This window comes from Biomphalaria glabrata, chromosome 9, assembly GCF_947242115.1.
Source record: "Biomphalaria glabrata chromosome 9, xgBioGlab47.1, whole genome shotgun sequence".
NCBI classification, from domain to species: domain Eukaryota; kingdom Metazoa; phylum Mollusca; class Gastropoda; family Planorbidae; genus Biomphalaria; species Biomphalaria glabrata.
In genome coordinates, this window is record NC_074719.1 from 1,367,903 (window position 1) to 1,390,555 (window position 22,653).

The 22,653-nt window shown below is 36.5% G+C and overlaps 2 protein-coding genes across 2 annotated transcripts in view; one reads left to right on the plus strand and one right to left on the minus strand.

The window, feature by feature from the left end:
* LOC106062731 (uncharacterized) overlaps positions 1–5,940 on the plus strand; it is a 67,884-nt gene extending 61,944 nt beyond the window's left edge. The window contains exons 27-29 of the mRNA XM_056041081.1: positions 225–307; positions 3,154–3,307; positions 5,736–5,940. Coding sequence (XP_055897056.1) covers positions 225–307; positions 3,154–3,307; positions 5,736–5,804 — 306 coding nt within the window. The 3' untranslated portion in view covers positions 5,805–5,940. The remainder of the gene's footprint in view (positions 1–224; positions 308–3,153; positions 3,308–5,735) is intronic.
* Positions 5,941–7,073: 1,133 nt separating this feature from the next.
* The window catches only part of LOC106062730 (uncharacterized), a 31,963-nt gene continuing 16,383 nt past the window's right edge, over positions 7,074–22,653 (minus strand). Inside the window, exons 11-15 of the mRNA XM_056040289.1 lie at positions 20,124–20,490; positions 16,372–16,518; positions 13,300–13,450; positions 12,134–12,308; positions 7,074–8,392 (exon numbers count right to left, since the gene is read on the minus strand). Of these exons, the coding sequence (XP_055896264.1) occupies positions 7,721–8,392; positions 12,134–12,308; positions 13,300–13,450; positions 16,372–16,518; positions 20,124–20,490 (1,512 nt within the window). The 3' untranslated portion in view covers positions 7,074–7,720. The remainder of the gene's footprint in view (positions 8,393–12,133; positions 12,309–13,299; positions 13,451–16,371; positions 16,519–20,123; positions 20,491–22,653) is intronic.

Consider the following 22,653-nt stretch of genomic DNA (forward strand, 5'->3'; position numbering starts at 1 on the left):
ACGAAGTCAGTGCAGCGGTTCCTGTATTCATTGCTCGCCTTCTGGGGGGTGTATGACTGTTTGCTTATTCTTATATAATAAGTAGGGAGGGTTTGATTAAATATATTTACGTAGAAAATGCTCGAATTTCTTTATATCTTTTATTAAACTATATCAGCCAAGATTTGTATTTTACAGTTTACGCTTTACAAGCTATTTATTCCACTCAATGTGTCCTGTTTTAGGGAGGTCTTCCATCGACCAGTGAAATGTGTCAGGCCTTTTTATTGTATTACCCAAGACTGTCTTTATCACGATGCTTATCTAGGTAAGGGATTTGTTTAGTTCACCAGGCTGTTATCTCCCCTTTTAAGACCCATGCTAAGACAACTATTTTAAACGGTCCATAAATTACTTTTGGAGTTGTTAACTATCTTCACCTGTCAAACTTTATGTTTTTATCTTGTCTTGTTATAAAGTATGCTTCACTGTTGTAATAATTAACTTTCTAAGCTTAACCAGGTGTTAATCTAGGTGACTAGGTGTTTATATTGTTTTCAAGGCTTACACAGACAACCCGCTTCATACACACTGTGCACTTTAAAAAAGTACATGCGAGTTTGTCCTAGCGTATTGGACAAGAAATGTACAGTTATCTTTATGTCTGGGTACTTTTTTTTTGGTCATTTGTTAGCTGTGGTTTAGTGTTTTGAACATAATGATTGTTAATTATTATGAACGCATAATAACAAGACTCTGCATATAACTTATAAGACATGAATTCAGCTGTTTAATCTAACGCCATATTGGTTGACAACAACAGTTACAAGGGATGTTACTCCCAAACACCGATTGGTGCAACCTATATAAAACACACATCAACAATGATAACAGAGTCGAAAGCCATGTCCGCTTAGAATGGCTTTACTACACTGAATGACTACACAACACACGTTTCGTGAACACATTCTTACAGACGAGTTACAAGCACATGTAAACATCCAAGAACGACAACCGATACAGCATATAATATTCATAACATCTACATTTTATCCTTCAGCCTATACATGTTTTTAGGTCTAGCCATTTTACTCTCGTACCATTTGCATATTGTTACGTTCTCTCTCCTAATCAGGCCTTCTGTAAACACTGCTAAACACAACACAGCACATCAAGAACTTGACAACAAGACTCCACAATAATCTGGTACTTTAATAATGGTCAAATCAAACAGCCAATACGACACAATTGGCAACACAATCAACTGCTACAAAGTTAGACCGTAGGCCTATATCACTGTACTAAACTCATCAACTCTACTGTCTCTTCCTGGACTCGTACGTTTCACTGGAGGACTGCACCAGGACCGACTTCATGGCTGACTAACAGTCCCGGTCTCAACGCTCTCCGGTCTTGAACTGCCCCTTTCTTACACACTGTGTCTCTGGTCTGCGCAGGCCTATGATCAGATGACCATAATACGGGCGTTATTCATGCCAGTACTGTCCCTTGCCTTTCAATATAGCACGCTAAACTGTATTACTGGCCTGTGTCACATATGTCAGCTGATCACACACAGTTATCCCTTTTGCGTCGCGATTAGGACTATAACAATATTGTTTTGGGATAAATGTTCCTTTAAAAACAACAACAGCAACAACAACTCACAAATCTGTTCTAGTTTCTTTTGAGTTTGAGTTTTTGGCACATCGGCACAATTTAGGCCATGTCGTGCCCGTAATCCTTCAAGGAATACCCTCCTTTACAAGAGCTAAATTCCATACAGTTAAATCGTTAAAAACAAGGCCTATTCACAGTTAAAATAGTTAAAGTAGTAAAAATTTAATAATTAGTAAAAATCTTATGTAAATATTATAGGTCACAATTTCACAAATCAGACCTTCGTAGTCAACTCCCGGACAAACCCAGTATCTTCCCTGGGTCGACATTGTTTCTTTAACAGTTTCTTACGTTCACGGAGGCATTATCTAGTTGTGTCTAAATTAATGTTTAACATCCTTTTAGTTAAAGTAAAGCTACCCTTTCAGATACTGCAATTTATAGGGCAGATGATGATATGGTCATAGATGTAATAAAACGGGACCTCAAATCAGTGAACATCAATACTGACAATTGGGAAGACATAGCTCTAGACCGCACCAGATGGAGAGAGACAGTGACCAAGAAAGCTATGGACAGCGAAAGAACATGGGTCTCAGCTCAGGAAGAAAAACGTACAATGCAAAAAACGGCCAGCTCCTCTACCACCGAAGCAAAAGCCACCTTAACCTGCGCTATATGTGGACGGGAGTGTCTCTCCAAAATAGAGCTCCACAGCCACATGAGGAAGTGTGCTCTGAGATGAACCATAGTCGTTCTACGACTGAAGGAGGCCAATAATATAATAAAATAACAATAATATCTAGTTGTGTCTAAATTAATGTTTAACATCATTTTAGTTAAGTAAAGTTACCCTTTCAGATGCTGCAATTTGTAGGGCAGATGATGATAAGGTCATCTGTTTCTGTGGCTAACGGTTAACAAGCAGGGTGTCAAGTGGCCAGCAAAACGACCAACTACCTTTTCCTTACCCATTAGAGTTGAGGGGATTCAGGGGCGCCTTAAAAATCCACAAATTATGAAATCCAGTCTTCAACGAGATTTGATCCCAGGACCCCGTGTTCGGACTCAAAGCTCTTAACCGCTTAACCAACGCGTCCGCCAAATATCATTTTAGTTAAATATTTATGTGTTTTTTTTTAAAAAAAACAACAATACTTTTAACTCTTTCTCTCCTAATCGACGATACCATCGTCGAATTGACCTCATTAAATTAACTTAATGTTTAATTTTAAAAATGACTTTGTGTTACATATAAAGAGCACGCTTTCCCCTTTAACTCTATACCAAATAAAACATTTTCTGATAACAAACAGCAAAGTTATTGAAGCTTAATCACAACAGGGTAGTGAAATAGTAATGAGCGTAATGAAGAATTCCTTCAAAACGTGGGAAAATAATTACGGAGAGAAAGAGTTAATAAGCCTGTATGTCTTGTTAGATTTTTTTTTAAAATTAGTTTATTCCTCTTGGAATTTGTATGTCTACATTGTCGTCCATTAGCCTAAGGGGGAAGATCATTGAAAAAGATAGTCTTGTTATTTCTTTTGCCAGGCTCTATTATAAACTGAATGGTCAGTTCGTCCGAAATGATATTTTCAACATTGTCAACACTAACGACTGGACAAGTGATGACGTCAGGGCAAAGTTTAGAAAGGACGTAGCCACATCCCCATTTATAAACATTTGTTATTTCAACAGCACACAGGTGAGTTGAGTTTTTTTTAGTGAGTTCACTCTGAAACATAACAGGTGATTTCTCTGAACTTAATGAGTTCACTCTGAAACATAACAGGTGATTTCTCTGAACTTAATGAGTTAACTCTGAAACATAGCAGGTGATTGCTCTGAACTTAATGAGTTAACTCTGAAACATAACAGATGATTTCTCTGAATTTAATGAGTTAACTCTGAAACATAACAGGTGAGTTCTCTTAACTTAATAAGTTGACTCTGAAACAACAGGTGATTTCTCTGAACTTAATGAGTTAACCCTGAAACATAACCAAAGATTTACTGTTGTAAGGGTGAACGACTGTATAGAAAATACAATACATATACCTAGCCCTGACGGACCAAGCAAAAAAAAACGACATACTCACGATGTCTTTTCATCCCCACCTCTTCTGATATTTAGCCGAGACCAAAACCTACAAGACATATTCATCATCCTTCCTTTGCTTTCCTTGTGGAACATGGGGCCTGAGTAAAAACACACCACCCTCCACGGTCTTTTGCTAGTTTTTTAATGGCTTCCCAGCTCTTTCCTGTCCTCTCGGCTTCATCTAGTACACTGCGTCTTCCTCTACATCTTGTGCACTGGGGGTTCCACTCTAAGGGCTGTCTAGCTCTGTTGTTGGTATCTTTTCTAAGGGTGTGACCAATCCATCTCCATTTTCTCTCTAAGATCTGCACCACTATATTTTTCTGTCCACTCATCTCCCACAGTTTGTTGTTTTTTTGTTTTTTTTTGTCGTACCAATGTAATTTGAAGATATTTCTCAGACATCTGTTGATGAAGGTCATTCTTTGTTGTTTTCGCTTCAGTTGTTCTCCATGTTTCAGAACCATACAGTAGGACCGCCTTGACGTTAGAGTTAATGATTCTTAGTTTAGTCTTGTTAGAGATGTGGGGAGATTTCCAGGTCGGTTTTAGGTGTGCAAATGTCTGACGCGCTAGATTGATACGACAAGACATAATAGTGCGCACAACTCCACAGCATTTCAAGTGAACCTGGCACTTGCCCATGTAAACGACGTAAAAGTCAGACCTGCAAACACCCGCCATCTTTTGTCCTAAAAGACCAATTTCGATTGGTGGTAAATTTAACTTATAGTAGAGGGGTTACATTTGCGATAATGTGCTCAGTGTGTCTAATGAGATACGATGGAAACACGGGCAGAACCTTAAAAACACGACTACAAGAACACCTTAGAGAAATTCAGAATCGTGCAACTAAGTCCGTCTCTATTCATTTCAATAACACACATCATAGGAGTACCATCTACTCATCAACGCTATATAACAAATGCAATGACAAAAACACCCGTCTTCAGATTGAAAATAAACTTATTTATACAACAACCAACACACATTTAAAATGATAATCCAACTGACGCTACCCCCTTTCCCATTCATCTTTGCCTGACACCTCCGCCCCCTCCCGATTTCCCGCGCTTTTACACCAGCGTAGCTAATTTCTGACTCGATAGAGAACAACATATGTTGTAAAAACTTCAGTTGTAAAATGTTTTACGTAATTCGGATGTTCCTTCAGAGTTGAAGATAGTTTACTTCTTAGTCCAAACCTCCCGCAGGACGACGGGGGATGGGAGCGGGCAGGGTTTGAACCCTCGACCGTCAATAAATCCGAACGACAATCCAGCGCGCAAACCGCACGACCAGGCAGCCATCCATCGGACAGATAAGTTAACTTAAGATTATTTTGTGTAAATTGTAGCTGATGAAGGCCTCGTGGCCTAAACGCCATTTGTTTTTAATTGGCCCGGCAGTGTTCCCTATATGTATATTTATTGTATTTTTACTCTAAAATCTGAACTGTTTGCAACAAATTTGATTGAATCTATTTAAAGTATCAAGGGACCAAACTCTGCTAAATGTTGCTGAACATATTTTTCACAAAGTTATATTTGAAAAAAAAAAATTGTTCCTCAGTATGTCCAGTTTATACATAGCTCCAATAGCCCAACCCTTCTCTTTGGGTTGGCTAAGAAAACAGTGTCATTTAGTTTATCATCACTGTAAGTTAAGAATAGAAGAAAAACACTGACACACTGAAAACATCTTTGTATAGAGTCTATTCTGGTTCCATAAAACCACTTCAGGACATGATCATTTTTTGTCCTACTAACCAGCTGGTCCTTTTAAATGACATCTTCTGCATTACAAAAATGTTGTAGTATTTAGTCCAAATAACTGTCTGGTCAGATTTAGTAGTGGTCCAATGAACTGGATTAGGCTACCTGCAAAACCCAGGAATATTAAACAATGTTTTCATGCAAAGTAGGAATTAGTTTTTAACTTTTTAACTCTACATTTTTTTTTTATAAATTAATGAATGCAGATAAAAAAAAAAAAAAAAAAAATAATGTTATTTTATTTTTATTTTTTTCAGCTTTTCTTCAACATTACAACAATGTCACCAATTCAACAAATGTATATACCAGATACAACATGTGCTTAGGTTGCTTTGACAACAGGATAAACAGGATTGTGTGTGGATTTCAGTGTGTGGATTTCATGTCCATATTTTAAGTTTCAATATCACTGCCTGGTATGGCAAACTGAGCATTAAAAATAAGAATAAACTTTATAGAATCTAAATGCTGCTGGTAAAATCATTGGCAAAAAACAAACCCCAATTGGGCAGCTGTTTGAGACAAACATCAATAAAAAAGCTAACAAGATCCTCGAAATAAAGAATCACCCTTTGTGTCAGGATTTTACCATCACAAAAGAGATACAAGACACCGATAGCAAAGACAAACAGACACTAACACTCTTTTGTTCCCCTGGCAATCAAATCATTAAATAAGAACAATCTGGTATAAACTTTGTCACATGTAAATTATGAGTGAGTCTGGTGTGAATGTACACTTTGGCTTCTTATAGTTATAATGTTTTTTGTTTGGTGTAATGCACAAATTGTAATTTCCATACGGACAATAAAGATTATTATTATTATTATTATATAAACAATCTCTCATGAGAAAATAATAGAATAGTCATTTGTTTTAAATTTTTCACTAATCTCCAGTGCTCTATTTGTGGACATGGGGAAAAAAACAAAGGAATGATCTGAATAATATGATTCAAAAACAAAAATAGAAAGACGAGATAAAGGAACATTTCTTTATCGATATACTAGGACAAATTTGTACAAATACTCCTTCTTCCCAAGTGCTATTAGAGCATGGAAAGGGTTGCCTGAATTAGCCAGGAAAACCAACAACTTGTAGATTTTAAGTCACTTATTTATAAGCATGACTAGATTGACCTAGGGACATGCGTAGGACGTAATCATCTTCTCTTTTGAAGTAATATCTGAATTTTATAAGACACGCTAGGTTAGCCTGGTATAGAAAAGGAAAATCGCGGGGGTCTTAGCGTACGCAGCCTCTTGCCGTGAGCCTGACCCACCTGCCAGACAGAACAGTGTACACCGTTCTCATTCAGGGCGGTGAGAGGGAGCTCTTGTTCACTTTTGCTGGCCTAGAGTTCCAAGAGCCGAAGGCTCAACTCTACCTGACAGTTTCAAGAAGAAGAAGAAGATTTAGTTTAGAAACAATATAACTACCTTCTAAGATTACTCTCTGATGAAAATACATGGAAGATCCTTCAGGCAAAAAAAGATTAGATTAAGTAAAGAAATGTAAACTTATGTTGCATGACCTAGACACTGCACTATATTAGTTATACTAAACTAGAGAACACAATAACACACAATGGCTGCTAACATCAACAAAAAACAAAATTTAATAAAATACTCAGAAAGACACAAAGATAAAGGCACATTCCTCATCCCATATGCTAGGACAAATTTGTAGAAACGCTCCTTCTTCCCTAGTGCTATTAGAGCATGAAATGGGTTGCCTAAGCTAGCCAGGAAAACCAGTGACTTGGCAGAATTTAAGTCGGATAACATGCATGACGAGTAGGATGTAATCATCTTTTTTGAAGTAATATCTGTATTGTATAAGATAAGATAAGATATTGTAAGCCAAGTTCATGAATGACTTCAATGAACCCCCAAAGGTATCACAAAATTAAATTATAATACAAGGGGAATACTTTATATTTGTTTTGTTATATGTTTTGGATGATCCTATAGATTATTACATCCTAGGCCAAATTTCCTGCATGATGGCTGCCAGTGGGGTTCTAACCCGGGACCATTGAGATGATAGTCCAGAGCACAAAACACATGAAGGCCTGCAACATATCAAACAAACCAACAGTGTCTTCTCAGCATGACGCATAGGACGTAATCATCTTCTTTTTTGAAGTAACGTCTGTATTATATAAGAAGATAAGCTTGCTACCAAAACTTTCCATCTAGGGGAAGACAAAGCAGCTGCCTTGATTTTTCATGTAAAAAAGTTATATGTCCATGTCATTATTGTAAACACTATCTGAACTTGAATGGTTAAATGTTAGTCCTTGGGGCCGATAATGATCATCATTGTCCCTAGTTGGCGACTTGTTGATTGACCTACAACTAGCATCTGTAGAGTTCAATGAGTTTAACCTACTTCTACTTGATGACAACTTATCAATTTCACATTTGCTTGAAAACTCAGTCCCGCTGGATGTATTATCAACTATACAGTTGGTTGTATTGCTAGAATTAGAATCTCTGCTTTCACTAGAAAGTTTGGAACAATTCAATCGAGAATAATAATTTGAATCTGATGAACTGAAGCCATCATGTAAAAGTAGACGAGACTCAGGTTGCCTTTGGACACTTGAATCATTGGAATCTGATGAACTGAAGCCATCATGTAAATGTAAACAAGACTCAGGTTGCCTTTGGACACTTGAATCATTGGAATCTGATGAACTGAAGCCATCATGTAAAAGTAAACGAGACTCGGGTTGCCTTTGGACACTTGAATCATTGGAATCTGATGAACTGAAGCCATCATGTAAAAGTAGACGAGACTCAGGTTGCCTTTCGACACTTGAATCATTAGCGCGGTCATTGTTGAAACTGCAACTAGTCACTGCACTACTGTCACTCCTTACTTCAGCACTTGAGCGTAAATTCATGTCCTGTAAATAGTTATGCAAAATGTAAATAGTTATGCACTGTGTAAAATAGTTATGCACTGTATAAAATAGTTATGCACTGTATAAAATAGTTATGCACTGTATAAAATAGTTATGCACTGTGTAAATAGTTATGCACTGTATAAAATAGTTATGCACTGTGTAAAATAGTTATACACTGTATAAAATAGTTATGCACTGTGTAAAATAGTTATGCACTGTGTAAAATAGTTATGCACTGTGTAAAATAGTTATGCACTGTATAAAATAGTTATGCACTGTATAAAATAGTTATGCACTATGTAAATAGTTATGCACTGTATAAAATAGTTATGCACTGTATAAAATAGTTATGCACTGTATAAAATAGTTATGCACTGTATAAAATAGTTATGCACTGTATAAAATAGTTATACACTGTATAAAATAGTTATACACTGTATAAAATAGTTATGCACTGTATAAAATAGTTATGCACTGTGTAAATAGTTATGCACTGTATAAAATAGTAATGCACTGTATAAAATAGTTATGCACTGTATAAAATAGTTATGCACTGTATAAATAGTTAATATATATATATATGTCAAGAACAAAATGCTGACCTCTTCTCAATATATGTCGACCTAACAAAGGCATTCGACACTGTTAGCAGAGAAGGACTCTGGAAGATTATGTCAAAGTATGGCTGTCCACGAAAATTCATAACCATAGTTAATATTAACAGTATGAATGACACAGTTAAAGTCCCAATTTCAATGTAGTCCACCTGACAGGCAATCAACTTCCAAAACAACTTCTGTATGTGAGCTGTGTGCAGGAAAGCACTTTCAGGGGGTCAATACAAGCGCTATTAAGACACCCTTAAGAGCTCCTTAAAGGAGTGTGATACTGGGAAGCACTAGCTCTCGATCGCTCCTCATGGCGTGAAACTGTGAGTCTTGGAGTCATGAGATATGCTGAAAGTAGAGTGGCCAGCGTAAAAGAACAAAGAACCAACAAAAAGCTGAGAGAAGCAGAAGGCCTATCTGCAACTGACCAAATCTACCCATGCCATGCACGCAGCTGGCTTTTTAAAGCAAGGATTGGACTTTACAGTCATCTTTGAGAGATATGAGATATGTGCTCATCTTCGATCACGAAGGAGGAGCTATACAAAAAGTCATGCAGAGTGTAATAAGCTATTCAGAGCCTAAATATCTATGCACAATTGTAGAATGCTGCTTTATTTTAAAAATGCTCATCTATCAATAAATGTTTAAAAGGTTACACATTTCAAGGTAAGCAGATAAAAATAATCGACCAAAAGAAAAATTTTAATGTATCATATTTCAGAATTTAAGAACTTTAAAAATTGTGTTAAACTCTTATTTAAAAAATATATTTTTTTAAATTCCAATTCTAAACATAAAAAAATATTGCTTTGCAAGCAATAGGAAGCAGAAACAAAGAGGCAAATTAGAAATAGGCAGCAGAAACAAAGAGGCAAATTAGAAATGGGCTGCAGAAACAAAGAGGCATAGCTATTATTAGAAATAGGCAGCAGAAACAAAGTGGCAATTTAGAAATAGGCAGCAGAAACAAAGAGGCAAATTAGAAATAGGCAGCAGAAACAAAGAGGCAAATTAGAAATAGGCTGCAGAAACAAAGAGGCATAGCTATTATTAGAAATAGGCAGCAGAAACAAAGTGGCAATTTAGAAATAGGCAGCAGAAACAAAGAGGCAAATTAGAAATAGGCAGCAGAAACAAAGAGGCAAATTAGAAATGGGCAGCAGAAATAAAGAGGCAAATTAGAAATAGGCAGCAGAAACAAAGAGGCAAATTAGAAATGGGCAGCAGAAACAAAGAGGCAAATTAGAAATAGGCAGCAGAAACAAAGAGGCAAATTAGAAATAGGCAGCAGAAACAAAGAGGCAAATTAGAAATAGGCAGCAGAAACAAAGAGGCAAATTAGAAATAGGCAGCAGAAACAAAGAGGCAAATTAGAAATAGGCAGCAGAAACAAAGAGGCAAATTAGAAATAGGCAGCAGAAACAAAGAGGCAAATTAGAAATAGGCAGCAGAAACAAAGAGGCAAATTAGAAATAGGCAGCAGAAACAAAGAGGCAAATTAGAAATAGGCAGCAGAAACAAAGAGGCATAATAGAAATAGGCAGCAGAAACAAAGAGGCAAATTAGAAATGGGCAGCAGAAACAAAGAGGCAAATTAGAAATGAAATGAGATCAAATAGTTAAGTGCTTTGGTGGCACAGCTTAAGTTCTTGGGTTTGAATCCTAGCAGACTATTTTACTCCATCCAACTTTTGTTAGTAGCTGTACTCTCCTTTGTGTTCAGCATTAAATTAAAAGTAGAAAGCTGGTGACCGGAAGAAAAACTACCAAAACTTAATTCAGGTCAGATTCTAAGCAGTAGCTCTCAACCTGAGACGAACTCCAATTTGGTAGCAAGGCCAAAAGGGCAAGTCCTCCCGTAAAACCTCGGGGAAGTAGCTCTCAACCAGAAAGTCTTGAACCCACCAGCTTTTGATGACACAGCATGAAAAAGTTCAACTGGAGCCAAAGACAAGATTAACTCTTTCTCGCCGTAATTATTTTCCTCATTCCTATTGAATTATTCATTTTTTTCTCATTTGTATTTCACTATCCTGTTATGATTGAACTTCAATAACTTTTTTCTGAAAATGTTATAGTTGGCATCAAATTATAAGGGGGATGCATGCTCTTTTTACACAACACAAATTATAGTTCATACATCCAAAAATCAATTTAGTGTAATGGGGTCAAATCCATGTTGGCATCGTCAATTAGGAGAGAAAGATTTAATCGAGTGTCATTGTTTATATTTCAGGTCTACTAGTAAGTCACTTTGCCGCAGGTTTGAGTTCATAATCAACTTAACGCACGCAAGGACAAATAGTGTCATCTAGATGCTAAAGAATTTTTAGTGTAATTGTCGCATGTTTGAATTAAGCTTTACTAGTAAAATCACGCACAGGTCAAACATAAGAAGTTTCAGAATAGAGGTTTGTTTAATTTTTATTAAATATTAATTCATTTGAGCAAAAACCTAATTTAAATCAAGAAATAATAGGTTTAAGAAAAAAACAAAAAAAAACTTTGTGGAATATATGAAGCATCACTCTTCCTTATATGTAGGTGTTTTTCACTGTCTGTATGGTTTAAAACAAAATAAAAACCTTGAATGACTGAATAAAACTGACTGCCTTTCTATTTATCATGATCTAAATCAATTTCTAGAACTAGAAGCGTGGTCGAGAGGCTAAGTGCACTTGAACTTGGCTACCTAGAAGGGGGCCCGAGGTTCAACACCCGACTCGGGCAGAGTTGTGTTTACTGAGCGCCTAAAGGCAGCATGGAAAACCAACTCTTAGATACCCCCTCTCCCCCCCCCCCCACTGGTCCACAAATGAGATTGGACCAAAGCGCTCTGAGCATGCTATAAGCATGAAAGTAGCGCTATATAAAAGCTATAATAAAAACTACTTGTTTTCTTAGAATGTCCTTGTTTTACCAGGGCATGTGACTATTTTCGCCACGGTGTCGTAAGCTACACAAGTCTAACAAAGCAATCACTCTGAAATGTGTGTAACTTCTAAACTTTGGTTTATATGAATACTAAATTTATTACAATTGTCCCTGACTGGATAAATAAGCACAAGATAGATCAAAGGATGGCTCAGCACTTGCATCACATGACTACTAACAAAGAAACATAAATTACCTTTTTATAACTTTCCCGACCAGTTTCGGCATTAACCTCCAGAGCATTGGTCAATTCTTTAAAAAATCCTCTTCGGTTCCGACATTTCGTGAAGAAAATGCTCAAGAAGCAAAAAGCAACAATAACAAAAAAAAAAGGCGCTACAACTAAAACAATCATGAATTCACTCCCTTGGCTACCTGAAAATAGAAAAAAGATGGAATACACGCATTCTTGAATGACATCTTACATATTTTATTTTATTTTAAAGGAAAATGAATGGACTACAAATTTATAATAAATAAAATGAATTATTCAAGAAACTTTTTTTTTTCATTAATTTTAAACTGAGCATGGAAATAGGAAATATACAAAACAATTTGTTTAAAATAGATATACTGAAAGATTTAACCTTTTAAATAAACATTTAATCCATAAATATTGAAAAATCACAAAACTAAACACATTTAACCACTTTTAATTTCATAAAAGATGAATGAATGCACTAAGGAAGTGACATTTTTCGGGTCCCGGGAAATAAAAAAAAACGTGTAAGTACTGCATCAAATTGACTACCGAAACAAAGAACAATGACTCCCACATCCGGAAAATGAAAAAAAAAGAGAGAAATTTAAAAAGTTTAACATAAAAAGATAGTGAAATAAAATTTATAAACCAAGTTACTCGCTGAGAGCAACTCTGCACTGAAAGAGTTCAGAATCCAATAAAAATCTGTTGTTAATATTGTTCTAACCTTATTGGGTTACCTGACACATGTGACACAGGCTAGTAATACAGTTTAGCGAGCTATGTCAATGGAAAAAGGATAATACTGGTATGAACTTTGCATGTAACTATGACCTATGCTATGGTCATGTCAACAGAAGCCTCGTAGACAAGAGACTGAGCGTGTAAGTCAGTTCTGTATAGGACAGGGAGGAGAGGGGACCGTTAGTTGGCCATGAAGTCGGTCCTGGCTAAGTCCTCGAGTGAAACGTACGAGTCCAGGATGAGAGTTTAGTAGTAGTATATTGTGTTGCCAATCATGCCGAACGGGCTGCTATTTATTTATTAAAGTACCCGATTATTTTAGAACTCTTGTTGTCAGTTTCTTGAGTTAGATGTGATATGCTGAACAGTGTTTAAATGATAATTGATAGTTGGATGTACAAAGTTACTTCAGAAACCTACCTGAGCTTGCCGCAATGTTTGAACTGAATGGCTTTGATCTGATTCCATTAACACCAACGGCAACAACACAAAGAAAGTTTGAACCAAGAGGAAGTTGTACAGTGGCGGCTTCAAATATGAAACTCTCCACAAGAGAAGTTTGGGAACCTGAGAAACAGACATGAAAATAGTTGGCTTATTATTCAAGATCTCATCAATAAAACTGTTAACATTCAACTAGAAGTTTCAACATCTAATAATATAAAATACTCTATAGCCTCCTGCCTGTGCTGAGCATTTAGGGATAATTGGCTCATGCAATCAAATAATAAAAACATTTCAATAACAGTTTTAATTTTCAAATGTGCTAGCCTTAAGCAAATAAGCTAAGCTCTGCACGCCACATCCTTAACATTCCCAATAACTTGCAATCACATTTAACCTAATCGTAGATGCCATGGCAAAATTCATGAGACATACCATAATATTAATACAGTATGGCGATCTAATAGAAGGCAGGAGATCCGTTGGTCGCCCACTTTTACGTTATACAGATGTATGCAAACGCGACATGAAGCTCTTCAAAACCGACACTAGCAGATGGGAAGAGGTGGCACTGGATAGATCCACATGCAGAGATAGCATAAAGGAAGGGTCACGGATTGCAGATGTCATACACAACAGAAGGGTGAAAATGCAATGGCACCTGGTGATTACATATGCCCAACCTGCGATCGCAGCTGTGTATCAAGGATTAGCCTCTTTAGTCACACAAGAAGTTGCAAAGGGAAAAGATCGTCTCTCGAGACGTAAAATGCCACAGAGATGACTTTGAGTACAAGTGAATTGAATTTAAGTTTCTTTTTTTTTAGAAAAATTAAACTTGCTAAATGGTTTAACTAATAGGAAGATAGGGAACAGAATTTTAGCAGTAAAGTAGGAAATCCAAGCAGTTTATTAAAATTCCTGTTGTTTTCAGCAATAATGTTGCTTTGTCCTCATTTGTATACACAATTTATAGAATAACTAAAACTACCTTAGGATGAGTAAAATAAATGTCAACAAAGAAAAATGGAATGGAGAAGGATGGTCAACAGATCTTGTGTGGTGCCCCAACAGACTATGGGATAGTTGAAGGTGATAGAAAAATATTAATAAACACAAATAAAAGACAAAAATGAACAATAAATTACTAATACATATATGTGTCTTTTTAAAAAGAAAAAACTCCTTTAAGAAACAAACCATAATATTAAAAAATGACATTCATAAAAAAATAGTTTAGTTAAGATGCATAAACATTTTAAATGCTCAGTTGGTCAAGCTGTCAAATTGCTTATTGTACTATCTTTTGAAAGGATGGCTGCCTGGTCATGCGGTATGCAAAGTGGACTGTCAATCAATTATTTCGATGGTTCCAGGTTCATACCTGTTGTCCTGTGTGAGATTTTTTTTTCTAGAAAGTAGAATATCTTCAACTCTGAAGGAACATCCGAAACATGTAAAAACATTTAACAAACAAAAATTTACAAAAAGACCTAACTCTTAACCTTAAAAAGGCCAGTAACACCATTAGTCAAATCACCTAAACTTAGAAATGATTCAGGATAGAAGACTAAACATAAAACATCTTATTAATATATAAAAACAAAATTAAAAGCACACATTTCTTATTCCATATGCTAGGACAAATTATACAAGTGCTTTATCTTTCCTAGATATGGAACAAGGTGCCTAAATCGTCCAGAAAAAACAATAAATTTGCAGAATTTAAGTCTCTGATTAACATGAGCAACTAGATTAGCACATGGAGACTCATAGGACATAAATATCTATAAAGATAAGGTCAGCCATTCTTCAAGCTGCTGGTGTGTATATTTCTAAATCATTAACAACTGCTGGACATTGAAAACCAGTGGTGCATGGGACTTTACCTGTTGAATCGTACACTATTTAGTGTACTGTGTTTGTTCAAATAAGCCTTAGATGGAGCACCATTACTTCTTCTTCTTTAACTGTCAGGTAGAGTTGAGCCCTCGGGTCTTGGAACTCTAGGCCTGCAAAAGTGAACAAGAGCTCCCTCTCACTGGCCTGAATGTGTACACTGTTCTGTCTGACGGGTGGGTCAGACTCGCGGCAAGAGACCGCATACACTAAGACCCCCGCCACTTTCCTTTTCTATACCAGGCTAACTGTGCGGGACACGCCATTTATGTAACGGCCCCTTGAGGAACAACGCCTGGATTGTGACAAGGTTGTGGGAGCTTTTTTTACAACTCGGCACAGTGCAATGAGGATGCTCTCGCACCCCCTTAGGCACCCCCACGGGAGTCTTGTTTTGCTACCCTTTAGCCTAATCATTTCCTCTTACGATCGTTTCCACCCAGGCGCCACTATGAGGCAGGGTAGCATGCCCGGGGAGCACCATTACAAATGTTTAAGCAGGAAAAGACAGCAAGTCTAAGACTCACCTGAATTCAACTACATTAAAACTTGTTCACTTTCAGAATTTTTTTAAACAGCTTTTTGTTCAGTCTTGGTCATTCTAAGACAGAGAATTCATGGCAAGTCAAGGTCTTGAATTTGGCTTCTAGCTCATTCAACATTCCATCTAGACCTCAATGACTAAATGGAGAATTCATTTCCTGATTTGCCTAAATATGTCTGGCATTCTATACAATGCTGCCTTACTTATTTAAGGTATCATATATGTGAAAAACTTCTGGAGTACACACATACATAGTAATTTGAAATGTAAACAATGCATATAATTATTTCTCAGTATAATAATTTGATGGTAGTAAACTTATTTAAATGTCTTAAGTTATTTTTTATTGATAGGCCTAGTTTAAAACAACATGTAGGAATCTCAAGTTAAAAATTGTCTTTTAAAGACAGTTGAAAGAGACACTATGATAAAATAGGAATGATATTTTTAAAGAAGACTTCAATTCTACGACTCATTAGCTCTCTCCCTTTTGACAATTAGCATTTTATTGAGCCTAAAATATAAAGTTAATATATCAGTGTTGAGATTGCTACTAATCTAGGCCTACATGTTACTAAAATGACATAATAAAGTCACTTACTGTTACTCTTGCAGTCCTCATTGACAGACCAATAAAGCTGAAAATATCTGGCTAAAAACTGTTTCTCTCTGCCACACATCTGTTTCAGTTGAACAGTAACTTTAGAGTCAGAAGTCACCTCTGTCTTGATGGACAACTGGACATCCCCTGCAAGCATTTTTAGACCTTAATATCTACACCTGAGCTTAGATCTTGTCACAGTCTTAGTTGACATTGCATGATCTAAAGTTCACATCATGTTAAGAGTTTAAAAGACACGTGGAATTCCTGATGTAGAAAACAGGAAGTAGAATGAATAAAGTTGACTTTGAGTTCAGTCAAGTCAAGTCAGTAAGGTCTTGCTACTGGTCCAGGAAGGTTGGACGTTGCTTCCTGGACTGGTGTATATATATGTATATAGGATGAAAGTCGATGGACTAGTGATTGTTGCTTAATAATATTTGAGAGCTGATTTCATTATGCACTTATTGAATATTAAAGTATTATTCGTATTTCAATGGGTATCTATAGTTGAAGCTCCAGTGTCACTAGTAGTAATTGTTCTTATTGTTACCCGCTGAGATGCAACTAACATATATTGGATACTTTTGATACCGCTGTTATGCGGATAGGATTGTTTATTATTTCTTGACTTGTAGCACTAACAAGGAGTGCAGTGTATTATTATTATTATTGTAGTAAAATAAACTTCACATTTGTCTGCTGAAATGGACTTAGGTCAGTCGTATAGTTTTGTTAACCATTTACAGATCTCAATATCTATACCAGAGATTAGACCCCAATATCTATACTACAGTTATTTATGTTAATTTTTTTTTTGAAAATAAAGAAATGATAAGAACTCAAAAACAGTAAGTAATTTGTTTGGACCAATAAAAGGTATCTTATCTTATATACTGAAACCAATATGCTAAGACAAATTTTTACAAATGCTCTCTATTCCCTAGTGCTATTAGAGCATGGAATGGGTTGCCTGAGCTAGCCAGGAAAACGAGTGACTTGGCAGAATTTAAGTCATTGGCTAATATGCATGACTCAATGCATGACGCATAGGACGTAATGATCTTCTTTTTTGAAGTAACGTCTGTATTATATAAGCCAAGAAAAACAACTAACGTATCATACTGTGGATGTGTGGATTTTTCAGCATTATTCCCTTGTCAATTTTAGTACATTGGAGGGTTGACTATAAATAGAAAGTTGACTATAAATGGAAGATTCACTATAAATAGAAAGTTCACTATAAATAGAAGGCTCATTATAAATTTTCTTTTCTTATATACATCTTATTGCTACGCACAAGAATGATGATGCTTATTATAAGCTATCCCGACAAGATCAACATCTTATCTTTCAACTCAAGTTGCGACAACATATGTATTGGAAGCTCAAAATTGGAAACAGTGAAATCTGCCCTTGTGGAGTATCATGCCGACCACGTCCTCCAAAACTGCTCTCTCTACCAAGAGGCCCGTATAAGACACTGGCCCCCAAAACACCCCAATAGAAAGAAAACTATATGGAGAGCTCCCTGATTTGGAAACCACTGCACAGTTCATCTCATGTATTGGTCTAGTCATTTGAACGCTCCAACATAACAATGAGAACGATGAAGAAGAAATTTTTCCACAAACAAGTGTATACTGATTAATGTGACTTTTTTTGTGGTCACTGGACAGAGTAAATAGCATGTTTATCATGATCAAAATAATTTGTTAATGGCACGTCATGACTGATTAAGCCATTTCTCACCCATAATGGCATCAATGACAATTCAAGAGAATGTATCAAGACAGAAAAATGTTTTCAAGCAAAAACAAAACCAAGAGGATCAGTTTAAATTTCAGGACAGCAATGTTATATCTAATCAATCAAAACACAAACACTTCATTACAAATGTACTAGTGGTTCAGATGAGTAAAAGAAAATGCTACCTAAATCTAAAAAGTGCTAGAATGTGCTAGAAAGTGCTATTGTACAGCTAACAAGTAAACCAAATTCGCAACAAAGACTGTCACAGTAGACTGTGCAGCCATGTGCTGAGAGGTGAATAATAGAATGGATATGAACTATCATATTGTTGTAACTCCAGTGGCGGACTGAAAGGGTTAATGTGTGTGTGGCCTACTGATACACACAACAGGCCAATTACACAGGTCAATGGCTGTTGATAGACAAGGGACAGTACTGCTAATAACCACAAGTATGACCTGTGATGTGGTCATGTGATCAAGAGCCTTCACGGTCAAGAGACAGTGTGTTTACAAGGACAGTTGAGTCCAGAACAGCAAGGCAGTAAGGACTGTGGTACCTTGTGAGTCCTCAAAAATGTAGCTGTACAAGCAAGAGAGACTAGTCATGTTTACTTAGGTAGTTCTGTCAAGTACAAGAAAGCATTTGAATTTGATGTAGCCAATTGTGTTGAATTGGCTGTCGATGTATTTGTAAATTAAATCGCCACTTTGTTACTTGAAGCTCTTGTTGTCAAGTTCTTGAGTTAGATGTGCTGTGTTTTGTAGTTAAGTAGTGTTTGCAGAAGGCCTGATAGAGAAGATCGTAACAATATTCAGAGCTTATCATTTCCCAACCAATGTTGCTAAGAAGTTTTAAATATATATATAAACCAGTAATATAAACAGAGATTTCATTATTAGAATACAGATTCCTTACATTAAACATATTAAAAGAATAATGTATATTGCAAATGATAAATATACAAAAAACAATATTTGATGAACTCGCTATCTGATAAATGAGAAATGGCATAAAAGTCACAGAGAACAGAAAAACAGAAGAACAGCATCGTGACAGAAATTCATGACAATCCACCCAGGCTTCCGTTACAATAGCAAGCCAATCAAAACATCTGAAGCTCAGTCCTTACAAGCCACATTGAGAAGCTATGAAATACACAACTAAGCTCACAGGCTCCTGGACGGCATAAGTGGTCTTCATCAAAATCTCCATTTCTGTCTCTCTCTCTCCCTCTATATATAAAATATACTATGCAAATATTCGTTCCGCAAGGTTGTCATTGACGGACGTGTTAATGGATGTACGCACTCCACTACCTATAAAATGTTTCCTAATGGCATGCGACTCAAATAGCCACTGACAACCAGTCCAACTCCTGGCCTTCATGTGTGGCTCAGATATTGAGTCCGGCAAACTGTTCTCACTAACAGGAAAAGGGGCAAAGGCAAGTAACTGGTGCCTTAAACAGTAAGCTTTAGCTCTTTAGCCATGGCTGGCTACCCACCTAGGAGAAGGAAAACCTCTGTTGCCTTGCAGCTATACCCCATCGTGGGAAAGGTTTTGGGAGTCAACCCTGAGGAAAAATCTGGAGCTGGCGACCCTAAGGCAGTTTGCAGCACCCAGTGCTACACTCTGGCAGAACCTGCGATGCCGCTGATCCCAAAATGTTCCTTTGGATACATCAGCAGCGAGGAGTGGGGGGAACTGATGTGTGGGCGACATCATTCCAAACACAACTAATGCCCAGGCATTCATCTCATTTCCATGAAGGAGGCCATATATATATATTCGTTGTAAACAGTAAATCACTGACCTGCATTATTTGTATTAATACATGCAACTATAAAATAAGTACCATTTTGAAATGAACTGTGTAAACGCTACTAGAGTAAACACTGTTTGTTCTAAGATACTGGACTAGATCTTAAACCTAGACCTCTATACTAAACTAGGAGACATGCACTTCTAACTAGACCACTGTACTGAAACAGACTTACTTGTGAATGCAGTAAAATAGCATTCAGCAGGAGACATTCCCATCCAGTCCATGTTTTTCTTGAATGAGAATAAAAATATAAGATCACTCTTCTCTGGTAAGTTTTGACCAGTTAGATGTGTGATGGTGTTAGGTATGTCCTGGCCAGGTGTGGTGATTTCTCGCCTACTTTGACCATACAAATTTATGATGCTGAGTTTTCCAATAGTAAAGTTTGACTGGTTGAGATCACCATTCAAAGCATATTCCACTGGTACATCATGTGATGTACTGACCACTTTTTCCTTCCTGCTAGTAGTCAGGTTAAAGGTCAAGTATTTCTGGTTTCTAAATGTTACATTGCTAAATATTTCTGTCTCAGGATAAACCTGCAGAGAGAAATTGAGTAAAAGTTGTATTGATCAGGTGCTTTTCATTGTTCATGGTAACTTTAAATTAAATAGAAAAAATGTTTTCATAAAGTATTGAGACAAACTGTTGAAATGGAAAGGCATTTTTTTCCCATGAAAAATTTCCTTTCCAAAACACTCACGATTCTTCACCCATTAAACCACTATTACATAAGATCTGAACGAAGTGGTTGTCTCCTTTCTAAAACAGAAAGATTTTAAAACTCCTTCATCCCACTTTCGCTCAGAGTGTTACAAGATCAGCGCTGTTGTCATCAAGAAGTACATATAAGTCGAATTCATAAAGCGCTGGTTGTGAGTGTGTATGTGTTTCGTGTGTAAATGTTGTTTCTATTTGCATCTACAATGTTATTGTTACAGTAGTTACGCTGAGGTTGTCAATTGTTGTCAAACTGAATTTCCATTTCATTGGATCAATAAAAATTATCTTATCTTATCTTAATAAGATATTAATTGTTCAACTTTCACAAGGTAACCTCATCTGCCCTATAGATCGCAAGGTCTGAAAGCGGAACTTTACTTTTTTTCTACCTTTTTTTAAACTTCTTTTCACATCTAAAAAGTGTGTTTTTGATATGGAAATAAATTGGTACGAATGAATATTGCAGAGTTCAGAAGTGAACACTAGAGCCAAGTGGAAGAAAGACAGAGGTAAATGGCATAAAGTAAAAAAAGATTTTAACTCTTTCTCTCCATAATTATTTTCCACGTTTTGAATTCTTCATTTTGCTCATTACTATTTCACTACCTCGTTATGATTGGGCTTCAATAGCTTTGTTGTTTGTTATCAGAAAATGTTGTATTTGGTATAGAATTAAAGGGTAATGCATGCTCTTTTTATATAATTCAAAGTCAAGTTTAAAAAATTAAACAGCAATTTAATTTAATAAGGTCAAAATCAACGATGGTATCATAGATTAGGAGAGAAAGAGTTAAAAGCCAAGAAGAGGGAAGATAAGAATACATTTTTGTATGGGGAATTAGATCTTAGTTGTTTTAATTTTAATGTAGCTAATAAATACAATTATTCTACCAATGACAAAGTATGAGCTTTGAGTGGAAATCAAATATGCTTTGAAGAGCAGAGAAATGTTAATATATTTTATTTAGTGCAAGCAAGACAATCATTTTCTTCAATTTACTTTTACAATCTATTCATTTTCAATGCTAGACTACTAAGATATAAGTGTTCTCAGGATAAGGAAAGCTTCAAGGAAAACTATTCTATTTTTAGCTTCTTTATGGAACTTTTTTTAAATTAAAAATAAAATTGAAAGCTCCTAGTTTTCCTTTCTTGGTGTGTGTGTGTATGTGTGTTTTGACTGAGCAATGTGACTTGATTGGAATGGAACAATTAAGTCAGAAAAGAAAATAAAGATATTAGACAGCAATTAGTAGTGTAGAGACTGCCAATGTTTAACATGGAAAAAATAATGAGATATGATTACTATTATAAAACAGTTCCAGAAGGTTGTCATTGCCGGAGTGGTAATGGATGAAAGCACTCCACTACCTATAAAATACTTCCTAATGGCATGCGTCTCAAATAGCCTCTGACAACCAGTCCAACTCCTGGCCTTCACGTGTGGCTCAGATATTGAGTTCGGCGGAACTGTTCTCACTAACAGGAGATGGGGCAAAGGCGAGTAACTGGTGCCTTAACCAGTAAGCTTAGGGCAGGAGGGGCTAATTAGCCATGGCTGGCTACCCACCTAAGAGAAGGAAAACTCTGAATTCAAACCTCTGTTGCCTTGCAGCTATACCTAATCATGGGAAAGGCTTCGGGAGTCAACCCTGAGGAAAAATCAGGAGCTGGCGACCCTAAGGCAGTTTGCAGCACCCAGTGCTACACTCTGGCAGAACCTCTGACGCCGCTGACCCCAAACTGTATCGGCACTGCTGTTCCTTTGGATACATCAGCTGCGTGGAGTGGGGGGAAATGATGTGTGGACAACATCGTTCCGACCACAGCTAATGCCCAGGCATTCATCTCATTTCCATGAGATGATCCATAGTCGCTTCGCAACTGAAGTAGGCCATAGATAGATTATAAAACAAAGAAACGTGACTTCCAAAATAAGTATTTACAAATGAATTTTGATGATTAGTATTACAATTAAG